Consider the following 20,723-nt stretch of genomic DNA (forward strand, 5'->3'; position numbering starts at 1 on the left):
CCTGTTACTTTAAGTTTTTTTGTTTTGTTGCTTGTTTGAGGCATGATTCTTGTCTAAATTTAATTTAAAATTACTGCACAATCTGAGATATGTGTAATAATGCTATGTTATTTCTGGATTATGCTATGCAATATATTCTATTCTATTACTTTTCTAAATAGTGCCACTAACTTTCTAAATGTTTAGATAATTAAATAGACATACTAACCTACATGATTAAGACCTTCACATTACTTATTTACTGCAATTTTAACGCTGTAATTACTACTATTTTCTTAATGTTATCACCCATAAGGAGCTATTTTACCACAAAGGCAATTAATCTGTTTTTTTTTTTTTTTTTTTTCCCTACAACTGATAAACCTATATCACAATATTTAAGTCATGAAAATAAAAAAAATCTATTCAAGAACAGATCTGATTCCATTGATCCTCAGTTTAAAAAATGGAGAATGTTCTTAAACCTGTGGCTATAAAAAAAAAGGTAAACTGCAGCCATTATCAATCCACTGCAGGATGGAATCCTCCTCAACACTTCATGTTGAAGGATTTGGACCATAATCTGCCACGCTGTTCTAGTGTGGGTTGGTAGACCGACCGTATTTAGCAGTCAGGGCTTAAACCCGTCTACTCAAAGAGCATTTACTACTGCACTCTTGCTCCTGACCACTAGGCTACTGAGGCCATTGTATTATGGCCATCATCATCATCAGCCATTTTCAATCCACTGCAGGATGAAGGCCTCTCCAGCAACTTTCCAGTTCCTTCTGTTTTGAGCACTGGCCATCCATTTACTACCCACAAACTCATGAATTTGATTTATCCATCTCCGCCTTTGTCTTCCAGGTTTTCTTCTAGCTCCTCTTGGGTACCATTCTGCTATTTTCTTAGTCCATCTGTCATCATGTCTTCGAGCTATGTGTCCTACCCAAGACCATTTTAGTTCTTTAGTTTTGATAAGAATGTCCTTTACTTGAGTTTGCTGCCTAATCCATGTGTTTCTCTTCTTATCTAACAGTCTGATTCCCAATATAATTCTTTCCATTCTTCGCTGTGTAGTTCTCAGCTTCTCTTCCATTCTTTTGGTGACTGCCCAAGTTTCACTTCCATAAGTCATGGTGGGGAGTATACATTGGTTCATTATTTTACGTTTCAGACAAACTGGGATATTGCTCTTCAGTATGTGACTATACTGAAGAGCAATATCCCAGATGTGACTAGACTATACTATTATGGCCACAGTCACCCAACTCCAAACCAACCAACCATCCTTTTGCATAATAGAAGATAGCAAATGCCAAAACTTTGCCCTGGTGACTAAATTGCTTTTCACCACTTAAAGCTTCCAATAATCCAACTGGTGGTATTGCATCACTGGGTGTAATACCACTAGTTTGGTTTGAACATAGGGTGAATAAACCTAACACCAAACTAAATTGATATCAGAAAAATGTGGCTTATCCAGGTTATACGTGTTTTTGTTGTACTCTGAATCTTTGTGAAAGAACTGGCGATAAACATTACACTTTTTTTTTGCTAATTAATTTATTTTATATCTGTCCATACATAAATATGATGTAATTCTCGTGATCAATATCTTTCTCTTTGATCTCAGGACAGAGTGCAATAAGTTTAAAGATGAAGGACAAAATATCAGTTTCGCTATCAATAATTGCAGTGTAATAAGTTTGGTTTTATAAATATACAGAGTTGTTAAAATTAAAGTATCTCTATGTAGAGGGCTCTGGAGCAAGTTCTAAGGCTTGTACTGAAGAGAAATTTGGACAACAGGTACAATAAAGAATGTGCTTGCCATTATTGGGGAAAAAAAAAAATGTTACAAAATTTTTCACTATATGACGCTGTGACAATACAAATCACTTGAACAGCACTGCAATTGTTCGGTGTGTTCTCCATTTTGGTCAACAACAGTTTCCATTCGAAGAACAGCATTTTCTACAGCAGAACGTAACATGTCAACTAGATTAGCCAGAACATGATGTCTTCAGATCTGCCAGAGTTTGACATCCTTCCTGATACTCTGGTTCTTCAAAAAACACCCACAACCAGAAGTTGCGTGGGGTGAGGTCCAGTGATCAGGGTGGCCAAGTTGTCTGGAAACAACAGCTGATGACCCATTCGTCTGTCAAGTGTTGCCCTAGCAATCTTAAGACAACGATGGATGTGGGATGTTGCACCATCTTGCATGAATAAGGTATCCTCAAGGCAACCACGTTGTTGCAGCTCTGGTATTGCGAAATTTGCCAAAATTTCATAATATCGCTGTCCAATGACAGAACAGATGCGAGGTCCAGTCAGTGTTACCTGTTAAAAAAAAAAAATATGGCCCAATCATGAATGTGGCCGTAAATCCACACCACTCTGTCACTTTTGGAGAATGCAATGAGACCGCTTGGATAACTCGAGTTTTCTGTTGCCCAAATGCGACAATTGTACGTATTCACTTGTCCATTTAAGCAGAAGCTTCATCACTCCACAGGATGTTCCATGGCCAAGTGATATCCACACGCCAGATTTGCACCAGAAACTGAAGTGCGTATGTGAAACGAATATCTGCATCACCATGCTGTAGCATGTGTATCTTGTATGGATAGTACCGCAACACCCGATGCATTACTAGCCTTACAGTGGAATATGGCATATCCACTTCATGAGAAACAGCTGGCACACTTGCACTACCACATGGAGATTGACTTGATAAATCCATGACAGCCATAGCCACATCTTCAACATGAGACGCATCCAGTCATTTTCGACCTCTACCTGGTTGAACACCAAGATGTCCTGTCACTTCAAATGTCGCAATCATTTTGCAGACAGCACAAACAGTCCCACAAGTCAGAAGCAAGTCAGAAGTTGTGGCCTTATGTGCTTCTGACGCCAGAATTCTCTGATAGCCACAGACTATCAGAGACTGACTACCAGAATTTTCGGATAGTACAGCTTCACTAATAGCACCTTTTTCTGCAACGTTGTTGGCATTGCTGCTGTAGTGCAGGCAAACATCTACTCTATGATTTTGAAGAGACTGCTTTGCTTTTATACAGTACAGTAGAGCTGAGTAGTGGCAATAACTTACAATTATGCAAATAATGTAAGTTATTTGCATATTTGTAACTAAGATTATTTGTAACTAAGGTTATGTGCCATACAGTCACAAATTTTGTGACTGTATGGCACATAATTTTTTTTCTAATTAATGCCGAATGCATTCTTTATTGTTTCTGTTGTCCAAATTTCTCTTCAGTACAAGCCTTAGAACTCGCTCCAGAGCCATCTACATAGGGATACTTTAATTTTAGCAACCCCGTATATCGATACATATTTTAAATGTATAGTTTGTTATATTGGCAAAAAAGAAAAAGAAACAGACTGATAATTGCCAATGACAGCAAGACATATTAATACTTTAAGCCTTTTTTGTTGTGTGAGGAGACCCTGTACCTTTCTCAGTGGTTGCTTAGATTGAAACAGAGTATAGTATGGCCTCATGTAACAATGGGTCACCCATTCCTCCATATAGTATGGATTCCACACTTTGCTCTTGATTGATTGTTTCCTGCCATGTTTTTTTTTTTTTTGTGTTTTTGACCTTCATATGGGTGGTTTATCCAGATTTACTAACAGTCCTACCATTGCAAAAGTGCAAGCAGAGAGTTTGGTTGTCATAGAAATATGGTCATATTTCATTCTACTTGACTTAAAAATGGAACCTAAATATTGGCTTTTTGGACTCACGGGTAGCACTCCTAGCTGGCATTCCTGATAAAATGTCTTTGACAAACCTCGGAGATCATTAATTTAATTTAGTGGAGTTTAAAAAAATATAATGATTAGTGCAACTTAATTCATTATTTCAGTTTTGATATTATTTTATTAAATGCTCGCTCTCTCTCTCTCTCTCTCTCTCTGTATATTTCACATATTTGTATATTATCTATTTCTTGTTTATTTATACGTGCTTGTTCATAAGAAAAATGCATTACATAGGAAAGAAATGCAATTAATAATTTTGTAAGGTCTTTGTTTATTTATAGGAAATGTTGAGGAAGAAAACAAACTGATGCAGCAATGGTATACACTTGTTCATAAGAAAAATGCATTACTTAGAAAAGAAATGCAGTTAATTATTTTGTAAGTAGTCTTTATGTTAATCTAATATAAATTTCCTAAAATTATTAGATTCCTTACTCTTATGCTGACTCCTCTCTAATATAACTTTATTAGCATGTTAACCACTGTGAGCTGCTACAGTTGTCTCAGTTTTTTCGATTAGTAGGCCTTGAGACCTTACTGCCATGTCGCATGCTATATATTTATTTGATCTCTCTGAGAGGGTGGACAATTCTTTCTATGCATTGTATTATCTTATATGACTTTAAATAGTTGGCCTAGAAAACACAAATCTGATTTTTCCCTGCAATTGCATGAAACTATCTGATAGATAATTAAGGCTGCTTCTAATATATATTTTTTTATATATATTATTATTATTATTATTATTATTATGTTCTAGAGCAGTAGAGCTTAGTCTTTTATGTTGAAAGGCTATATTGAAGATTTTCTGAGACTGTACACTGGGTAGGAAAGGGTTGGGTTAACATATTGTTCTGCTCTTTAACAGCTAATGGAGTTGCATGCTGTCTTTCCCAAAACATGAATAAACTGCTGATATGGATGTTTCAAATAGGTCACCTTGGGAGCTAAAATATTTTCGCACATTAAAGTTAAGCTGTCTTCTGTTATAAGTGACATAATTACTATTTATGTTGTGGATTTTATTAATAATAAATTGGAAAACAAATTTTTCAATTTTTGCCATATGAATGAGTAAGTACAAAATTTAAGCATAAAAAATAACAAATAAAAGTTGCTTTCTTCCATCTATCAGATTTTTTCTAATAGCATGGTAGTTAACATATTAATGACCAAGTAGTCAACTTTCTCATAAAATTAAAAAAAAAAAAAAAACACTAAAATGAGTAAGTACAAAATTTGAGCATAAAAAATAACAAATAAAAGTTGCTTTCTTCCATCTATCAGATTTTTTCTAATAGCATGGTAGTTAACATATTAATGACCAAGTAGTCAACTTTCTCATAAAATTAAAAAAAAAAAAAAAAACACTAAAATGTTGATGTCCTAAATAGCATATTAACAAATTGGAGGATGCATTATATATTAGCTACAGTAATTTGATAAAAAGCATTTGAATATTATTTATAAGTTCTCTGAGAACTCTCTAAGCCATTGCATGTGTACATGTATGCGAGGGGTGTATCAAAAAGTTTGTACCCTTACCTAGAAATAATAGCCCTAGAAAGTTGAAAACTTTACAGGAACTTTAATCCTTTCCTATGTACTCTCCATGTATAGTAACACATTTCTCCCATCTATAAATCAGTTGTTTAATGCCTTGATCATAGAAGTCTGCACTTTTTGCCTGAAACCACGATTCCACTTCATTGATGACTTCCTGAGACGAATCAAAGCGGTGTCCATGCAACTGGTACACCTAGCATTCATCATTTGTCACCAACCGATCAAAAAAAGTCCTCAACATCCACATTACAACCAAATCCAACAATGGGTGAGAACATTGCATGCATTCGACATTGCTTCTGCAAAGGCGTCAGCAATCTTGGAATCCATCTTGAGACCTTAGACATGTGCAGATGTTCATGTAAAATGCTGTAATTATGGGCAGACCCATAACTAATTTCCACTGCATTTGCAATGAAATGAATTGTCACATGTCTGTCACTCATCACCAACTTCTCAACCTTTGCAACTATCTTACTGTCTGTGGATGTTGATGGCCTTCCTTCTCTTGACTTTTCAAAGACACTTCTATGACTGCACTGGAACTCCCGTTTCCACTTTTTTACAGTGTCATAGGATGGATAATTCTGCCCATACACAGCTTTTATTTCTTTGTCAATTTCCTAAGCTTTCTTGCCCTGCAAATGCAGGAACTTGATCACTGCTCGATACTCCACTTTATCAACTATAGCATCCTTCCTCAAATTCTGGGCTCTACCTCTGATATATGATCACCTACAGGAATGAAATTTCACGTTAGTTATTAAATATGTAGACAAATTATATTAAAAATGGCATCTTCTTACTGATGTTTTATCTAGGTCAGGGTATGAACTTTTTGATAACCCCTCATATATATATATATGCAAGTGTGGGCTTGTGGAGTACAATGATGTATATATTTATCATGTCTAGGCTCCTCACTGTATGAACATATATCTACATTTCAAAGGCCATTTCAGGTAATGTGGAGTACTAGTTATATACAAATTGTCTAGAAATATTCAAGTGCAGTTTTATCTGTTTTCCAATGCCAGTTTGTCCCCTCTGATGATAAACAAATCAACCATTTCCATTATCTTAAATCAGGAAGTAAGTTCAACGCATGGGTTCATGGCACTAATTAAGGGATTTTGCTTTCATTAAGGTGATTACAGTGGTCTCAGACAACTTTTAAATTTTGTGCAGTGGACCGATGCAAGTTTCTAATAGCAAATTCTCAATGAGAAGCGTTCAGGGATGTAACCATAGAAGCTACTAGACTTTTTATACCAATTCAGAGATATCGTTAAAGACTTAGACCTAAATGGATGTCTGATGTACTGATGAGACTTGTGGCAGAGAAGAAGAATGAGTGAGATGCATGTAAATTATCAGGTGATACAGAAGCGTACAGTAGCTATAAACTAGTCTACAGATGTTACAAAGGTGGATTGGATAGAGATATCATTCAAGGCTTAGACCTAAATGGATGTCTGATGAGACATGTGTAAATTATCACATGATTCAGAAGTGTACAGTAGCTATAAACTGGTCTGCAGATGTTACAAAGGTGGATTTGGATAGATAAGCCAGATTGACAGTCTCTGGCAAAGAATGCTAGGAAAAGCGGCAAAGACTTCTTTACTTATGTAAATGCTAGAAGGAAGAGAATTAATCACATTGCTCCATCAGATATGAATAGTTTTGTTGCTAACAAACTGAATGGGTATTTTGCCTCTACATTCACGCATGAGGAATTTTTTAGGGATGGAGATGCCAGAAGTGTATCAAATTCTGGAAAGAGCTGAATGATTTTTTAATAACTAAGCAGAAAATGGAAGGGAAATTGTTGAAGCCAAACATAAAAAAGGCAACAACACAGGTCAGCAAACCTTTAGCAATAATTAAAACAGCATATTTGAATTCAGGGAGGGTGCAAATGTGTACCAAATTCACAAAGGGGGGATCAAAGGGTTACTTGTATTTCCAGACCTGTTAGCTTAACTTCTGTTTTGGGGAAAATAATGTAGTCACCGGTTAAAGAAATATATATATATATTTTTTTTAATGAAACCCCCAAACACGAGAGGTATTAGAACCTATAGTACTAGTACCGTGCTTGGGTTCGAAGTTGAGAAGACGAGAGAAGATATTTGTTGACATTAGACTTCAAGCCTCCATTAAGCAAAGTTGTGGTATTGTACTGGTTGATGAGGGTCATCTACCACCTAGTATTGACTGTAACACAGAGGGGGGGTGGCATTCCTCCATGTGGTGTGGGCGCCACACCTTGACCCATGCTTGTGCATGGGGGTTATACCCAGGATTACTAACAGTCCCACCATCGTGAAGGTGCAATACAGGACTTAGATAGGAATGCAATTTTATTGCAATCACAGCATGGATTTTTTAATGGGCATTTTTCTAACAAATCTGATTGGATACTATGACAAAGTGACAAAGCAACTGGATGCATAAAATAATTTTTGTATCATATACTTTGATTTCAGAAGAAATTTTCATACAGTTGCACATAAAAGACTTCTACACAAGTTGAAGCAGTGTGGTAGTAAGGGAAGTTACTGCTATGGATAGGGAGATGGTTGGGGGGGAGATGATAGAGTTATTATGTATGGGCTAAAGTTATCTTTTCTTGGACAAATGTTATTAATGGAGCTCCCCAGGCATACCCTGAGGAGCGCCATTAATTGTGTTGAGCCCCCCGAGGGTTCATATTGACGAATGCATATCACGTCTAATGTCTAAATTTACAGATGATATGAAGTTAATATGTGTGGGTGGGGAAATCACATCTAACAACACTTGTTAGTCCTTTCTAATAATTTATCAAGTTCTTCCCTGAATTTATTCAGACTGATTTCCACAACACCAGATGACAGTTTGTTCTGACAATCAATTACTCTTTGGCTGAAAGCAAATTTTACTTATCTATCCTGTAACTTTCCTTCCTCAATTTAAATTTCTATTTCCTTATGTGTGGTTTCAGCAAGAGGAAGAATGTCATCAGCATTTATATTACTCAATCCATTCAAAGCCTTAAACACATTAATCAGATCTCCTCACAGGGGGCCTAGTCTCCATATGCTGCAATTTTCAGGGCTTAAGTCTTTCTTGGTAACAGTACCCTTTTGTTCCCTCAATAAGCTAATTGTCCTTCACTGCTGCTGTTACAGTGATCCACATCTGTTCTAAAACAAGACTTCCAGGCCTGTATGCAATTCTGTATGCAATACTCAAGGTGTGATCCTATCCATTGCCCCATACAGTGGGACAGTCACCTCCATGTCCCTGCTGCAAAATTCTTGTATATCATTAACAAAACTCCATGACTTCTAGAAGCCCACAGCTCAGAAAACTTCATATCACACTACAGTTATCTCCAGGTATTTTTCTTTCTCCACCAGCTTGAGTGTAGTACCACTCAATTTGTATTTTATTCTGAGATTATTATTTCCTTCTGTATACAGTTTCTTGCATTTTTCAATGTTAAACTTCGATTGCCACTTCTAAGCCCATCTGCCTATTTTTTTCTAGACCTTGTTGCAGCTTCATACCCTGATTTCCATCATCATTATCCACCTTGCCAACCTTTGTATCATCTGCAAATTTGGATATTTAGCTTGACATTCCTTCTTCAGTGTCATTAACAAATATTGAAAACAACAATGGGCCTAGCACTGATCTCTGGGATTCCACTAAAAACATAAGTTTCTATCTAGAAACTTTCCATTTTATCAGTGATCCCCAGTATGGATTCCATCAGTGTCGATCCACTGGCAATATTCTGGTTTATGTTACCCATCTATGGACAAATTCAATGGAAAAGATTGGTGAAACTCAAGCAGTTGCTCTTGACATTTCAAAGGCTTTTGATTGTATTTGACATAAAGGTCTTCTAAATAAGCTTCCATCTTATGGTTTGCCAACTGTTTTTTTGTAATTGGGTATCTGGTTTTCTCTTTGACCACTCACTGCGGGTAATGGTAGATGGCTTTCTGTCTTCTAACTTTTTCACTACTGCTGGTGTTCCCCAAGTGTCAATTGTTTTTCCCACTCTTTTCCTCTTGTACATTACTGACCTTCCATTCACTGGAAATCCTATTCATAGTTTTGCTGTTGATAGCACATTGCATTCCACCTTACAGTTTACAAAATCTTGCCCTGCTCAAACTGCTTCAACTTCTCAAATATCCACTACCAATTCCTTAAATGCTGATCTCCAGCTAATTCTCCAGTGGAGAAAACATAGCTTAGTTGATTTTAGTCCTTCTAAAACTCAGTCATGTCTCGCAAAAAAGATTCTTCTGCTCCTATACTTATCTTCGATGACACTCCGATTTGTAGGCTAGATGATATATCTCTATTGGGATTACCCTGACTTCTAATCCTTCTTGGCATAAGAAGCACATTGCAAATATTTCTTCTTCTGCTTCTAAAAACCTGGGTTTTCTCTTTTGCGATTCCATTCAGAAGAGGGCAGTTAGGTTAATTATTGACTCATCTCTAACAGAGTCTCTCCGCTCTCTGTCTCATAGACGTTGTTTCTACTGCATGCCTTTTCTATAGATACTTTCATGGGCACTGTTCTTCTGAATTGGTTTCTATAATTTCCTCTCTCTCTTTCAAAGCAGTGTGAACATGTGCCATTAGCACCCAATGTCCTTCTGTCCAACTTTAAACTCACAGAACCAACTTTTCTTCTTCCTGATTTATTCATTCAACTTCCGTTTTCTGGAACAACCTTCCCTTGTATGTATTTCCTGATAATTGTAATCTGCAGAAGTTCAATCTTATGTCAACAAATATATCCTTTTTGTCTTCTCAACCTATAACCCATGCATAGTATTAAGTACTATAGGTTCTAATACTGCTTGTGGTTGGGGTTTTCATAAAAAAACACACACACGCTGTTTTCTCCCACTCAACTGCCTTCTTATCCATATTAATAACTTGTTCCTAATATCACACTGCCCTGATTTGTAGAGTAGTTTTTCATGTGAAATAGTATCAGGAACTTTACTGAAATCTAAGTGTATGAGGTTAGAATTATTTTTGCATCTAGTGCTCCTGTTACTCTTTAATAGTCGTAATCAGATTGGTCAAACAAAGTCTCTCATTGACAAATGCATGCTGTGACTGCTGTATAACTGTATTCCTGTCTAGAAAGTCCTCCTGCATTACTTCTTTAACCAGTGACTCCATTATTTTCACCTTTTGATCCTTTTCTGAATGAAGAGATATTTGAACACTTATAATCTATAGGAGCCCCCTCTGAATGAATCCAAGGATGCTCTCATAATTATGACCAATTGTTGTTTATCTCATTTGCTGCTTATCTTAATATAATTAGATAGATCCTGTTATCACCAAGTATTGTTTACTTTCAACTTCAACAGTTTCTCTTTCTTTATGGTTATCATAAAATCATATAGCTTCCTGTTAGAATTTGATACTTGTTAAATAATCCCTTCTGTCATGCCAGAGCAAAATTCCACACACTTCAAATTCATTCCTAACTCATGGTTTTTTTCTCAACATTGCCTCATACCTGTGAAGTAAAATCTCTGATCATCTGTGCTTAATATCATTAGTAAGAACATGGAGCAACAATGTCTCCTTTTGTGTCAACTGTTTTCAGTGTCATTAACATTTTTTCATTGACAGATGAAAAGCATTGAGTTGGGGAACTGTGCGCTTGATGGGTCCTCTGTGTTAATTCCTTTGAGAGTATTAACCATTTTCCTAAAGTACTCAAATATCCATGTGGGATATAACAATACATCAAAATGCTAAATTTGAATGACGATTTGCAAAATCATCATAATGTTAAATTTCCATGCATCCTTTACAGCAGGTTAGTTTTTGGAGTAGGTTTTTTTATTTAATATAATAAACTGTACTTAATATATAGTTTGAATCCATACAGTCACATAGGTTAGTTTATTTTTGTATTTAGTTAAGTATTCGAAAAGCTACAGCTTATTATTCAGATAGCCCTTGTTATCGATATTTTGACAGGAAATTTGTAACTTTCGTGTAGTAGCTTAAATTTAACTTCTCTAGTGGTTAAAGTTTATCAACAGTTTCATTTCTGTAATTTCTTGATAATTTAAATTCTGTAATATATTATAAATTTAAATTTTGTAATCTTTCAAAATTACAGAAATTCAGATTTTACCATAAGATCCACTTACAATACAAAGTCCAAGAATATTGTGACTCAGATGAAAATGCTTGCAAGCATTTCTGGTTTGAGTCATGAACTCTTCATGTGTATAGCCTATGGCATGTATTGTAATGTTGGTCTAGTCGACACCTATCTCAACTCATGATTCTTTCCTTTGCACCCAATATAAGGAGTGTAATGATCTCAAATTAGAACTTAGAGTATTACAAGAAGAATTTGAGTCATTGAAGAAATGAGTGCTTGCCCTAGAAACAAATGTAAGTTGGAACTCATCAGGGACTCAAGTATCTCATGATCTGTCAAGTGATGCATCTTTTATTTGGATCCAAGATAAGAATAGTCAAGTGCACACCACTCTGGTTGAAGGTGATACAGTTTTATTGGGAGCCTCTATTGTCAGGGAAATGGGAAATAAAGATCGGTGGACCAGAACTGGAGTTTTTGCCAGGAGCAACAATTCATAATGTTACCAGCAGATTGTCAGAATTTAATATTTGTGTGGGATAAAACAGTATTAAACAAACACAACCATTTGTTGGATAAATATAGGATCGTGCTGAAAAAATGCTGCAAGTTAGGTCCAAATGTGTGTGTGCGTGTGCAATTCTGCCCATATGATAAGACGGATTGCATATGCTGAAATCCTTGTGAATTAACTCAAGGCTTGAGGGAATCTGCAAGACTCTAGGGGGAAATTTTTGCCAGTGTGGCCTGAACTTGTAGACAGGAGGAATCTGTTTTTTGTAGTGGTGGTATTCATTTGAACAAAGGTGGTGTGAGGATTTTTGCCAATATTATTGAGGATACCTTAAGGGCTCAAGGAAGCTGCTAGTTAGGGAGGAGAAGGGTAATATAGATCCACATTTATCTAATGATGTGGGTCAAAATAATGCTTCCACTTCCTCAAGAATTCTCATTTGTTGCCACAATAACCAATGTTGCAAAATGTTCTGAACATAGCAGTGTTTCATATGAGCAGGATGAGAGAGAGATAGGGAACAAGCCTAAATAACTTAAAAGGGGTATGTCACTGTATAAACTATAGAAGAATACTTAGTCTTAATTGTGTCTACAGTAATGTCATAGTGTTATCAATGAAAGGGCTGAATTTGAACTCCTGGTTAGGACATGTAATGCTGACATAATAGAGCTAACAGAAACTTGGTACCACCCAGAAATTAGCATTAGCATTAATAGAGGCATATAATGCAAGAAAGCAGGCTTATGCAGCATCAGCCAAAAAAAAAAAAAAAAACCACTCCCATTTCAGCCCTTCGTTTGTTCCAAGTACCTGTCCAGCTCAGCCTTAATTAGGTGATCAACTTCCACAACAAAGGATAGAAGTCTGTTCCACCAAACAACCACCACCTGGCTAAAGGCAAACTTCTGCACATCTGTCTTTCCTCAATTTGAATTTATGCCCTCTCAAATGATTATTCTGAGCAAGAGGAAGAATCCCATCAGCACTGGGCATGCTCAAACCATTCAAGGCTTTATACATCTCAGTGGGATCACCTCACAGGTGCCTAGTCTCCAGACACTGTAATTTGCAAAATTTAAGCCTTTCTTTGTAAGAGCAACCCTTTGTTCCATTCACTGATCTTGTTGCCCTTCTCTGTACTCGTTCCAACAGCTCTACATCCTTCTTAAAATGAGGCCTACAGACCTGTATGCAGTGCTCAAGGTGTGGCCTGATCATTGCCTTATATAAGGGGATAATCACCTCCTGATCCCTGCTACAGGGGCTCACATCTGGTGAGTATGGGCTTGGCACACCCAGGGTCCTGAGCTGGATTTCATCATTCTTCTCTTTGCTTTCTTGGTGATTTCCTTTTACTTATTTCTGACTCTCTCTCTCTCTCTCTCAGGGTAACTTGGGAATTTTTTTTTTGGCTGGTGCAGCATAAACCCCGGGCTTCCTAGCACCATATAGCTAATAATAATAATAATAATAATAATAAAAATTCCTGTATATCATTGACAAGACACTAGGAGCTATTCTTGCAGACTGTCTGCACTGCTCGGAAAACTTCATATCTGCCTGCACAATTACCCCCAGGTCCTTTTCGTTCTCTACCACTGTCTGTGGTACTACACTGAGTTGATACGTCACTCTGGGGTTGTTGCTTCCCATATGTAGTACGTTACATTTGTCAATGTTAAACTTCATTTGCCACCTCTCAGCCCATTTGCTCAACTTTTCTAGATCCTGTTGCAGCAGCGTACTGTCATTAGTGTCCTTAACAACCTTGCCAAACTTAGTATCGTCTGCACAATATCATTTATAAATACAGAAAACAACAATGGACCCATCATTGAACCCTGAAGAACTCCACTAATAACATTAGTCCACCATGAGCAGTGTCCATTGATTACCACTCTGTCTTCTCCCCCTCAACCACCCCTTTATCCATAGCAGCAATTTGCCTCCAATGCCACACTGCTCCAATTTGTGCAGCAGCCTTCCATGTGCAACAATGTCAAAAGCCTTTCTAAGATCCAAATATATGATATCAAAGTTATTCCCTGCATCCAGTTCCTTTGTCACCACATCATAGTATCCAATCAAATTGGTCAGGTAAGACATTCCCTTAACAAAACCATGCTGTGTCCGAGCTATAACTGAAGTCTCGTCTAGATTATCCTGCAGTGCTTCTTTAACCAGTGCCTCCATTAATTTTCCTGGAACAGAAATTAAACTAACAGGTCTATAATTACTTTTGTTGCCCTTTGTGAATTGAGGTCACATTTGCACATCTCCAGTCCATGGGTACCTCCCCTGAGTCCAAAGAAGCTCTCATAATTATGGCTAAGGGTTTGCTTACTTCCTTTGCTGCCTCCTTTAATATAACTGGATAGATCCCATCCACCGCTGGTGCCTTTTTTATGTTTATCTTCAACAATTTCTCCTCCCCTTTCCTCTTAGTTATTACAAAATTATCCAGCTCACTGCCAAAGTTTAACTCACCTTTGGCATTCCATTCCCTGAATAACTCCTCATGGGTGAATGTAGATGCAAAATACTCATTTAGTTTGTTAGCCACCTGAGCAGGATCATGAACAGTTCAACCATCAATATCCAATTGACCAATCTGATTCATCCCTTTCCTTCTAGAGTTTACATAGGTAAAGAACTCTTTGTTGTTTTTCTTTGCATCCTTTGCCAAGGATTTCTCATAATCTGCCTCTGTCTGCCTAATCTCCTTTGTGACTTGGTTACAGACCAGCTTATATCTATCATAGGCTTCCATGTCACCCATTAATTTATAAAAGTATCCCATGCATTTTTCTTCTCTGCCACATGGCGCCTTCGTAGGCAGGTGGACAGAAGCAGCAGTGTAGCACAGGCTTCTTGATTAGACCGGGGTTCGAGCCCGTCACCACCAAATACGGAGGGTGTGGAAATGTCAGGGAATGACCACCGCATATTCCGGAGCAATATGGCCTTAGTTGCTAATGCTCCTAAAAACCAAATAATAACAACAACAACAACTTCTCTGCCACAGGTCTCATTAGTTCATCTGACATCCGTTTAGGCCTAAACCTTGAACAATATTTCTTAGTTGGTATGTAAAGCCTAGAAGCTTCCAAGATAAATTCTTTGAATGCTTCCCATTTTGAATTTACTGTTGGTAACATCATCAGTTGGTCCCACCGTATAGAATTTAAATACTGTCTCAGACCACCGTAGTCACCTTTACGAAAGCAAAAACCCTTCCCTTTACCCCTGATGGTAGTTACCTCTTTGAGGCGGCGCCTCCGTAGCCAGGTCGGCAGGAGCAGCAGTGCATAGCACACACTTCTTGATTAGACCGGGGTTCGAGCCCATGCCCACCAAATACGGAGGATGCGGTAAAGTCAGGGAATAACCACCGCATATCCCTGGAGCAATATGGCCTTAGTTGCTAATGCTCCAAAAAAACCAAATAACAACAACAACCTCTTTGAGTAAATCCCACTTTGGCACACTGTGATCATTGCCGCCTAATGGTTCCTTTATCTGCAGATTCTTAATGCATGAAGAATCACTACTGATAATCAGATCAAGAGTATTACTCCCTCTAGTTGCCTCCCGTACATGCTAATGTAGGAAACAATCATCCAATAAATCCACAAAAGCTTTGCTAGTGTGTGAGTGACCAATCCAGAAATTCCAGTCAATATCTGGGAAATTCAAATCCCACATTATAAGACTCTCTGATTTACTGGCCCACTCTATTTCCCTGTACAGTTACTTATTATGCTCATCAGAGTCATTAGGCCTATAACACACTCCTACTCTCAATTTTGATCTCCCACCAATTTTGATGCTTATGTCACACCAAAATGACTCGAAACTGCACTGTCGAGCGATGTCGACTGGCTTCACTTCCTTGGATTTTATGTGTTTCTTAACTAATAGTATAACCCCTCTTCCCTTCCTGTACACATTGTACTCCCCAAATTCCAGTTCTACATTTCTTATATCTGTGTGACACCACGTCTCTGATATCCCAACAATATCTGCCTCTGATGGTCTGATCAGTAGAATGAACATTGCGATCGTTACGGTATAGTGTAACGTATATCTCGAACTTGGTAGTGTAAGGCAATGGTGTCCAACCTGTGGGTCGGATTCGGCCTGTGAATAATTTTTATAAGGCCCGCGCGGAAAGTGAACTAAATCAGCATCGATCTCCACTGCATGTACAGGCAGGCAAGCATCCAGCTCGACTGTATCAAACATGTACATGTGGTTCAGTGCACTCATATGTACACTAAATACAGTTATGCATTTTGATATAGCTTGTTTATTACATTGAATTAATTAGGGATGATGAGTTCTACTATGGTATTTACAATGCATTTAGGGAAAATGGGAGGGGTGGTGGTTTCATGCTTCTTATCAAAAGCAGCCTGAGTATAAAAAGAACTTTGCTGAGTCTGAAATTATGTATATAAGTTCTTTCCCCCACTCTTTTCCTCTTGTATATTAATGACCTTCCATTGACTGTAAATCCTATCCATAATTTTGCCAATGATAGCACATTGCATTCCAGTTCAAGAAACCTTGCCCTGCTCAATCAGCTTCAACTTCTCGATTATCTGCTACCAATTCCTTAAATACCGATCACCAGGTAATTCTCCAGTGGGGCAAAGACAACTTAGTTGATTTCAATCCTTCTAAAATTCAGTCTTGTCTTATATCTCTGAGTTGCAAAGTTGGGTAGGTGCAACAGGGAGTGTCTGAATTTGATATATATCAGTTCAGTGCCGTCATTCCAACATGAAAGATTTCCAGTTAGGTGTTCATTCAGTTCTGATAGTGGCCGGTGATGAGAGATGTACGAGGAGAGATCATAGTGGTTTCAGGAACGTTTGGTGTGGATGTCTACGTTGTGAGATCAGACGTGGAGAGATGGATACCAGTGCCTTTTGAAGACTGCTGAGGCATACCTGGTAAAAGCTAAAAACGCTTCTTTTGATTTTAACAGGTTACTTTCCGGACTGAGTGTGGTTAAATTTATATCCACTAACAGTTGATTACATAGGTCCCTGGTAGATGTTACACGAGTGCATTATGTGGTGCCAGTTCTCCACAAACACAATGGGTATGGTTTACAAGCCCAAAGTCCTGAAGTCGCTTTTTGAATGACCCATGTCGTGTCAGAAGAAGGGTAGCGTGTAAATTAGGGAAGAACCAGCCAAGTCTTTGATTGTTGAGGTAGGAGACACTAGGTAGAAATAGCTTGGTAGTACTGCCTTTGGTGGAATCATCCCCACAGATTTTCCAGAGAGAAACAAGTTCCTGCTAAGTACGCCGGAGTTCTTGTTTCGGATCTGCATCGACAATAGTTTTTATCCCCAGGAATTCAGTTTCTTTGTTCTTTCTGATGGCATGTGAAAGCACTGTGAAGGCCGCTTGGAGGTCAAGGGGGATACAACCTGTTAATACTTGTAGTGCTGCTGTTGAGGTCGTTCTACAAGCCCGAGTCATTTTTAATAACATCAACCGTTGTATCTGCAGAAAAACGTTCCTAGTTCTGATGATGGACAAACGATGGAACCATACGGCAGCGCTGTATGTTATGAATGGTACAAAAACAGCTGAATAAAGAAGGTGGAGTGCAGGTCCCTTAAGACCCCAGTCTTTGCGGGTGAAGCGAGCAAGCATATTGATATAATTTTCGGCCTTCTCTTTCATGGACTTTAGATGTGGCATGAAAGTTCTGCGATCATCTAGGGTGACACCTAAATATTTGAATGAACCTTGATTTTTGAGTGCATGTCCTTTATTACGAATGGTTGGTGGTCTGTTGATGTCAAGACGGCCTTTGAGAAGCAGGGTTCTGCTTTTATCTGTAGAGATTTCCAGCTTATTCTCTTCAGCCCAAACCGACAGGGTATTCAAGACTGTGTTGGCTCTGATCTCAATAGCTGCACGAGTAGGGCCCTCAACAATAGTAACCAGGTCATTTGCATATGAGAGCTGTGTGGTGTGGGGAAGTCCTGCAGGATCCAGAATCATATTCCAAACAGCTGGCCCCAGAACATAGCCCTGCGGGCAGCCTCTGGTGAGTTGGCAGGTGATACTATGAAATTTTGTTTTCATGGTAACTTTTCTGTTATAGAAGTAATCCATAAGACATGTGAAGATTTTGAGGGAGCAGCAGATATTCTGGCTCGCCGCAAGATCCCTGGTCACCAGACGGTGTCAAAAGCTCCCTTAAAACTTATAAAAATAGCCAGTATGTAACGAGCATCGGAATTGTCTGCTAGCTGAGTGGTTTTCAGTAGTGCATCAATAGTTGAGCACCCCTGCTTGAAGCCAAACTGGAGTGTAAAGGCGAATCCTTTGTTTCATAGACAGACTGAAGATGGATAAGAAGTAACCTCTCAAATACTTTTCCTAATATTGGCCATAGAGCAATTGGACGGTATGCTTTGGCTGCACCAGTGGGAATATTTGGATCCTTGGGTAAAAGCCTGAGGTTGACGTGTTTCCATCGTGTAGGAAAGGAGCCTTCATTAAGATATGTGTTGAACAGTTGCAACAGACCAAAGGTGCTTGCTGAAACTCGATGAGGTCCAGTCTGGGAGCTTTTACATTTTTCATTTTATTTATGGCTAATGCAACCTCTTCTGTGGCTGAGGGAAAGTACCTCTGATTCTCAATGATGACATTTCTGTGTACTTCGGTGTCATGATCAGGATTGTCTTGGTAGATTATTCCGTCGAGAATCTTGTTCATTGTCTTTTCCCGGGAAAGTGTCTCCGAGGAGCCCTCAGAACGGATAGAATTTATATCTGTGGACCCAACTTTGTTCCTTATGAGCTTGTGAACCAAACCGCAAGTGATCTTATTGCCTTCTGTCTCCACCAGGGCACGCTAGGAACTTTGTTTGGCATGATAATTTTTGTTCGTGTATTCTCTCCAGATTGCATTGTATCTTTCCTTGTACTGTGCTACTGTTTGCAGTGGGTGTGTTCTTCGTTTTCTTTGTAACTCTTTCCTTAAATGCTGGAGAGAGGAGCGGAGATCTGTTAATTCTTCTGACCACCAGGGAACTGATTTTGGATGTCGGGTACATTTTTTCATCGAGGCACATGATGCCTTATGGAGTACGTCTTGCAGGAAATTAGTTTTCTGGTAGCAATTCATGGTTTGAAAGCGCTCAGCTGAATGGTGGTGGTGAAGAGCATCTCGGATAATGTTCTCAAAGATATTCCATTTGGTAGTTCTAGTGGAGAATCTGATGGTATCGTGAACATATATCTGCCGAGTAGAGCAGATGTATGTTCACGATACCATCAAACGAGTAGAGGTACTGTTTTCAATGCTATATGTTATTAGTCAATGATCACTGATGGTGGCAGTGTCGTGTACTTACCAATGCCTTAGTCTGTTGACAAGAGGGGGGGGAGGGTTAATAGTGTGATATCCAGATTAGATTCCCCATTTCCCGAGCTGTACGTAGTTGGCTGTCCAGGTAGGTTGGCTATTACAAGTCCACGAGAGGTGATGAATTCCACTAGTAGGTCTCCTCTGGCATCAGTGGTGGCATTATGCCATTGGCTTGATCAAGCACTTGAGTCAGCAGCTATGATAACATCCGCATTTCTAAGGAGGTCAAGGGCTTGTTCAAGACGAGCAATGTGCGGCTGTATCTCGGTGCCCGATTAGAAATATGCTATGAGAAATGTGTTGCAGCCAAAGTTGCCCTCAACAGTTGCCCCAGTGAGATGTGGGCAGCATAGGGAATCAATTCTAGTGATGAGTAGATCTGGATTGAAACTAAAGATATCCGATAACTGCTATGGCCAGCACAACACCAGACTTTAATCCGATCAAACATGTGTGAAAAGCCCTTGGCCATCACATTACATGCCAACAGCCACCTCGGTGAGCTAAGGTTTGCGCTGATGGAAAAATGGAATTTGTTTCTTCAGAATCTTATAGATACCCTTATATTGAGCATTGTTCACTGCTGTGAAGTCTGTTTAACTGTTGAATGTGATATACATTGTAATGTCGTCTGACACCATATTTTTGAGAATCTTGTATTGAATTCTGTAATATGACCTATACAACCCCTATAAATATCCCTTATACCTATCTGAATTTCTCGCTGTCTCCTCATTTATCGTTATTCTAAGGTACACCACCATACCAAATTTTGTCCCAGTTCATCGCAAGCTGAATGAGTTACACCTTGTTTTTTACGTATTCTGTTAATTTCGTTGAGCAGTGTACAAGTGCACTTTCTCCTTTGCTCATTCGGGATGCTATCGGATCACCTAAAATAGTGAAATGACCGCTAAAGACATCTACTTACACTCGGTGGTCAGTAAATTTTGACTACCCCACCGATACATTACTATGCCATATAGCTCACAGTATACAACACCGAACAACTTCGTACCCAAGAGCAGTGGTAATTTGCATCTGTTAGTGCAAGTCAAAGTGATAAAGTAGCATTTGTGAGGAATATTAAAGACGTCACGGAATTTCCATATCAGAAACAGCAAGACTTGTTTGCTCATGTCGCACTGTTTAAGGTGTACAAAGAATGGTGTCGAACGGGTCAAACTACCTTCTGCAGACAGAATTGTAGAGGTTTACACACTGAGTGAAGAGTATAACACGTGTACAGCTGAATGGCAGGTCACTCGAAATTTGATATTAAAACACCATATGGAGAATGCAAGA

The 20,723-nt window shown here is 38.5% G+C and overlaps 1 protein-coding gene across 4 annotated transcripts in view; it reads left to right on the forward strand.

Moving 5' to 3' along the window:
* Ehbp1 (Eps15 homology domain containing protein-binding protein 1) overlaps positions 1-20,723 on the forward strand; it is a 524,539-nt gene that overhangs the window by 344,424 nt on the left and 159,392 nt on the right. For 3 of the 4 annotated variants that reach the window (XM_090376583.1, XM_090376585.1, XM_090376584.1), the window contains one exon: positions 4,059-4,155. In XM_090376583.1, coding sequence (XP_090232709.1) covers positions 4,059-4,155 — 97 coding nt within the window. Of the gene's footprint in view, positions 1-4,058; positions 4,160-20,723 lie in introns of those variants that run through there. The other variant, XM_090376586.1, reaches the window with a different exon arrangement.

Source organism: Mastigoproctus giganteus, chromosome 6 (genome assembly GCF_048544385.1).
Source record: "Mastigoproctus giganteus isolate SK-2022 chromosome 6, ASM4854438v1, whole genome shotgun sequence".
Classification (NCBI taxonomy): domain Eukaryota; kingdom Metazoa; phylum Arthropoda; class Arachnida; order Uropygi; family Thelyphonidae; genus Mastigoproctus; species Mastigoproctus giganteus.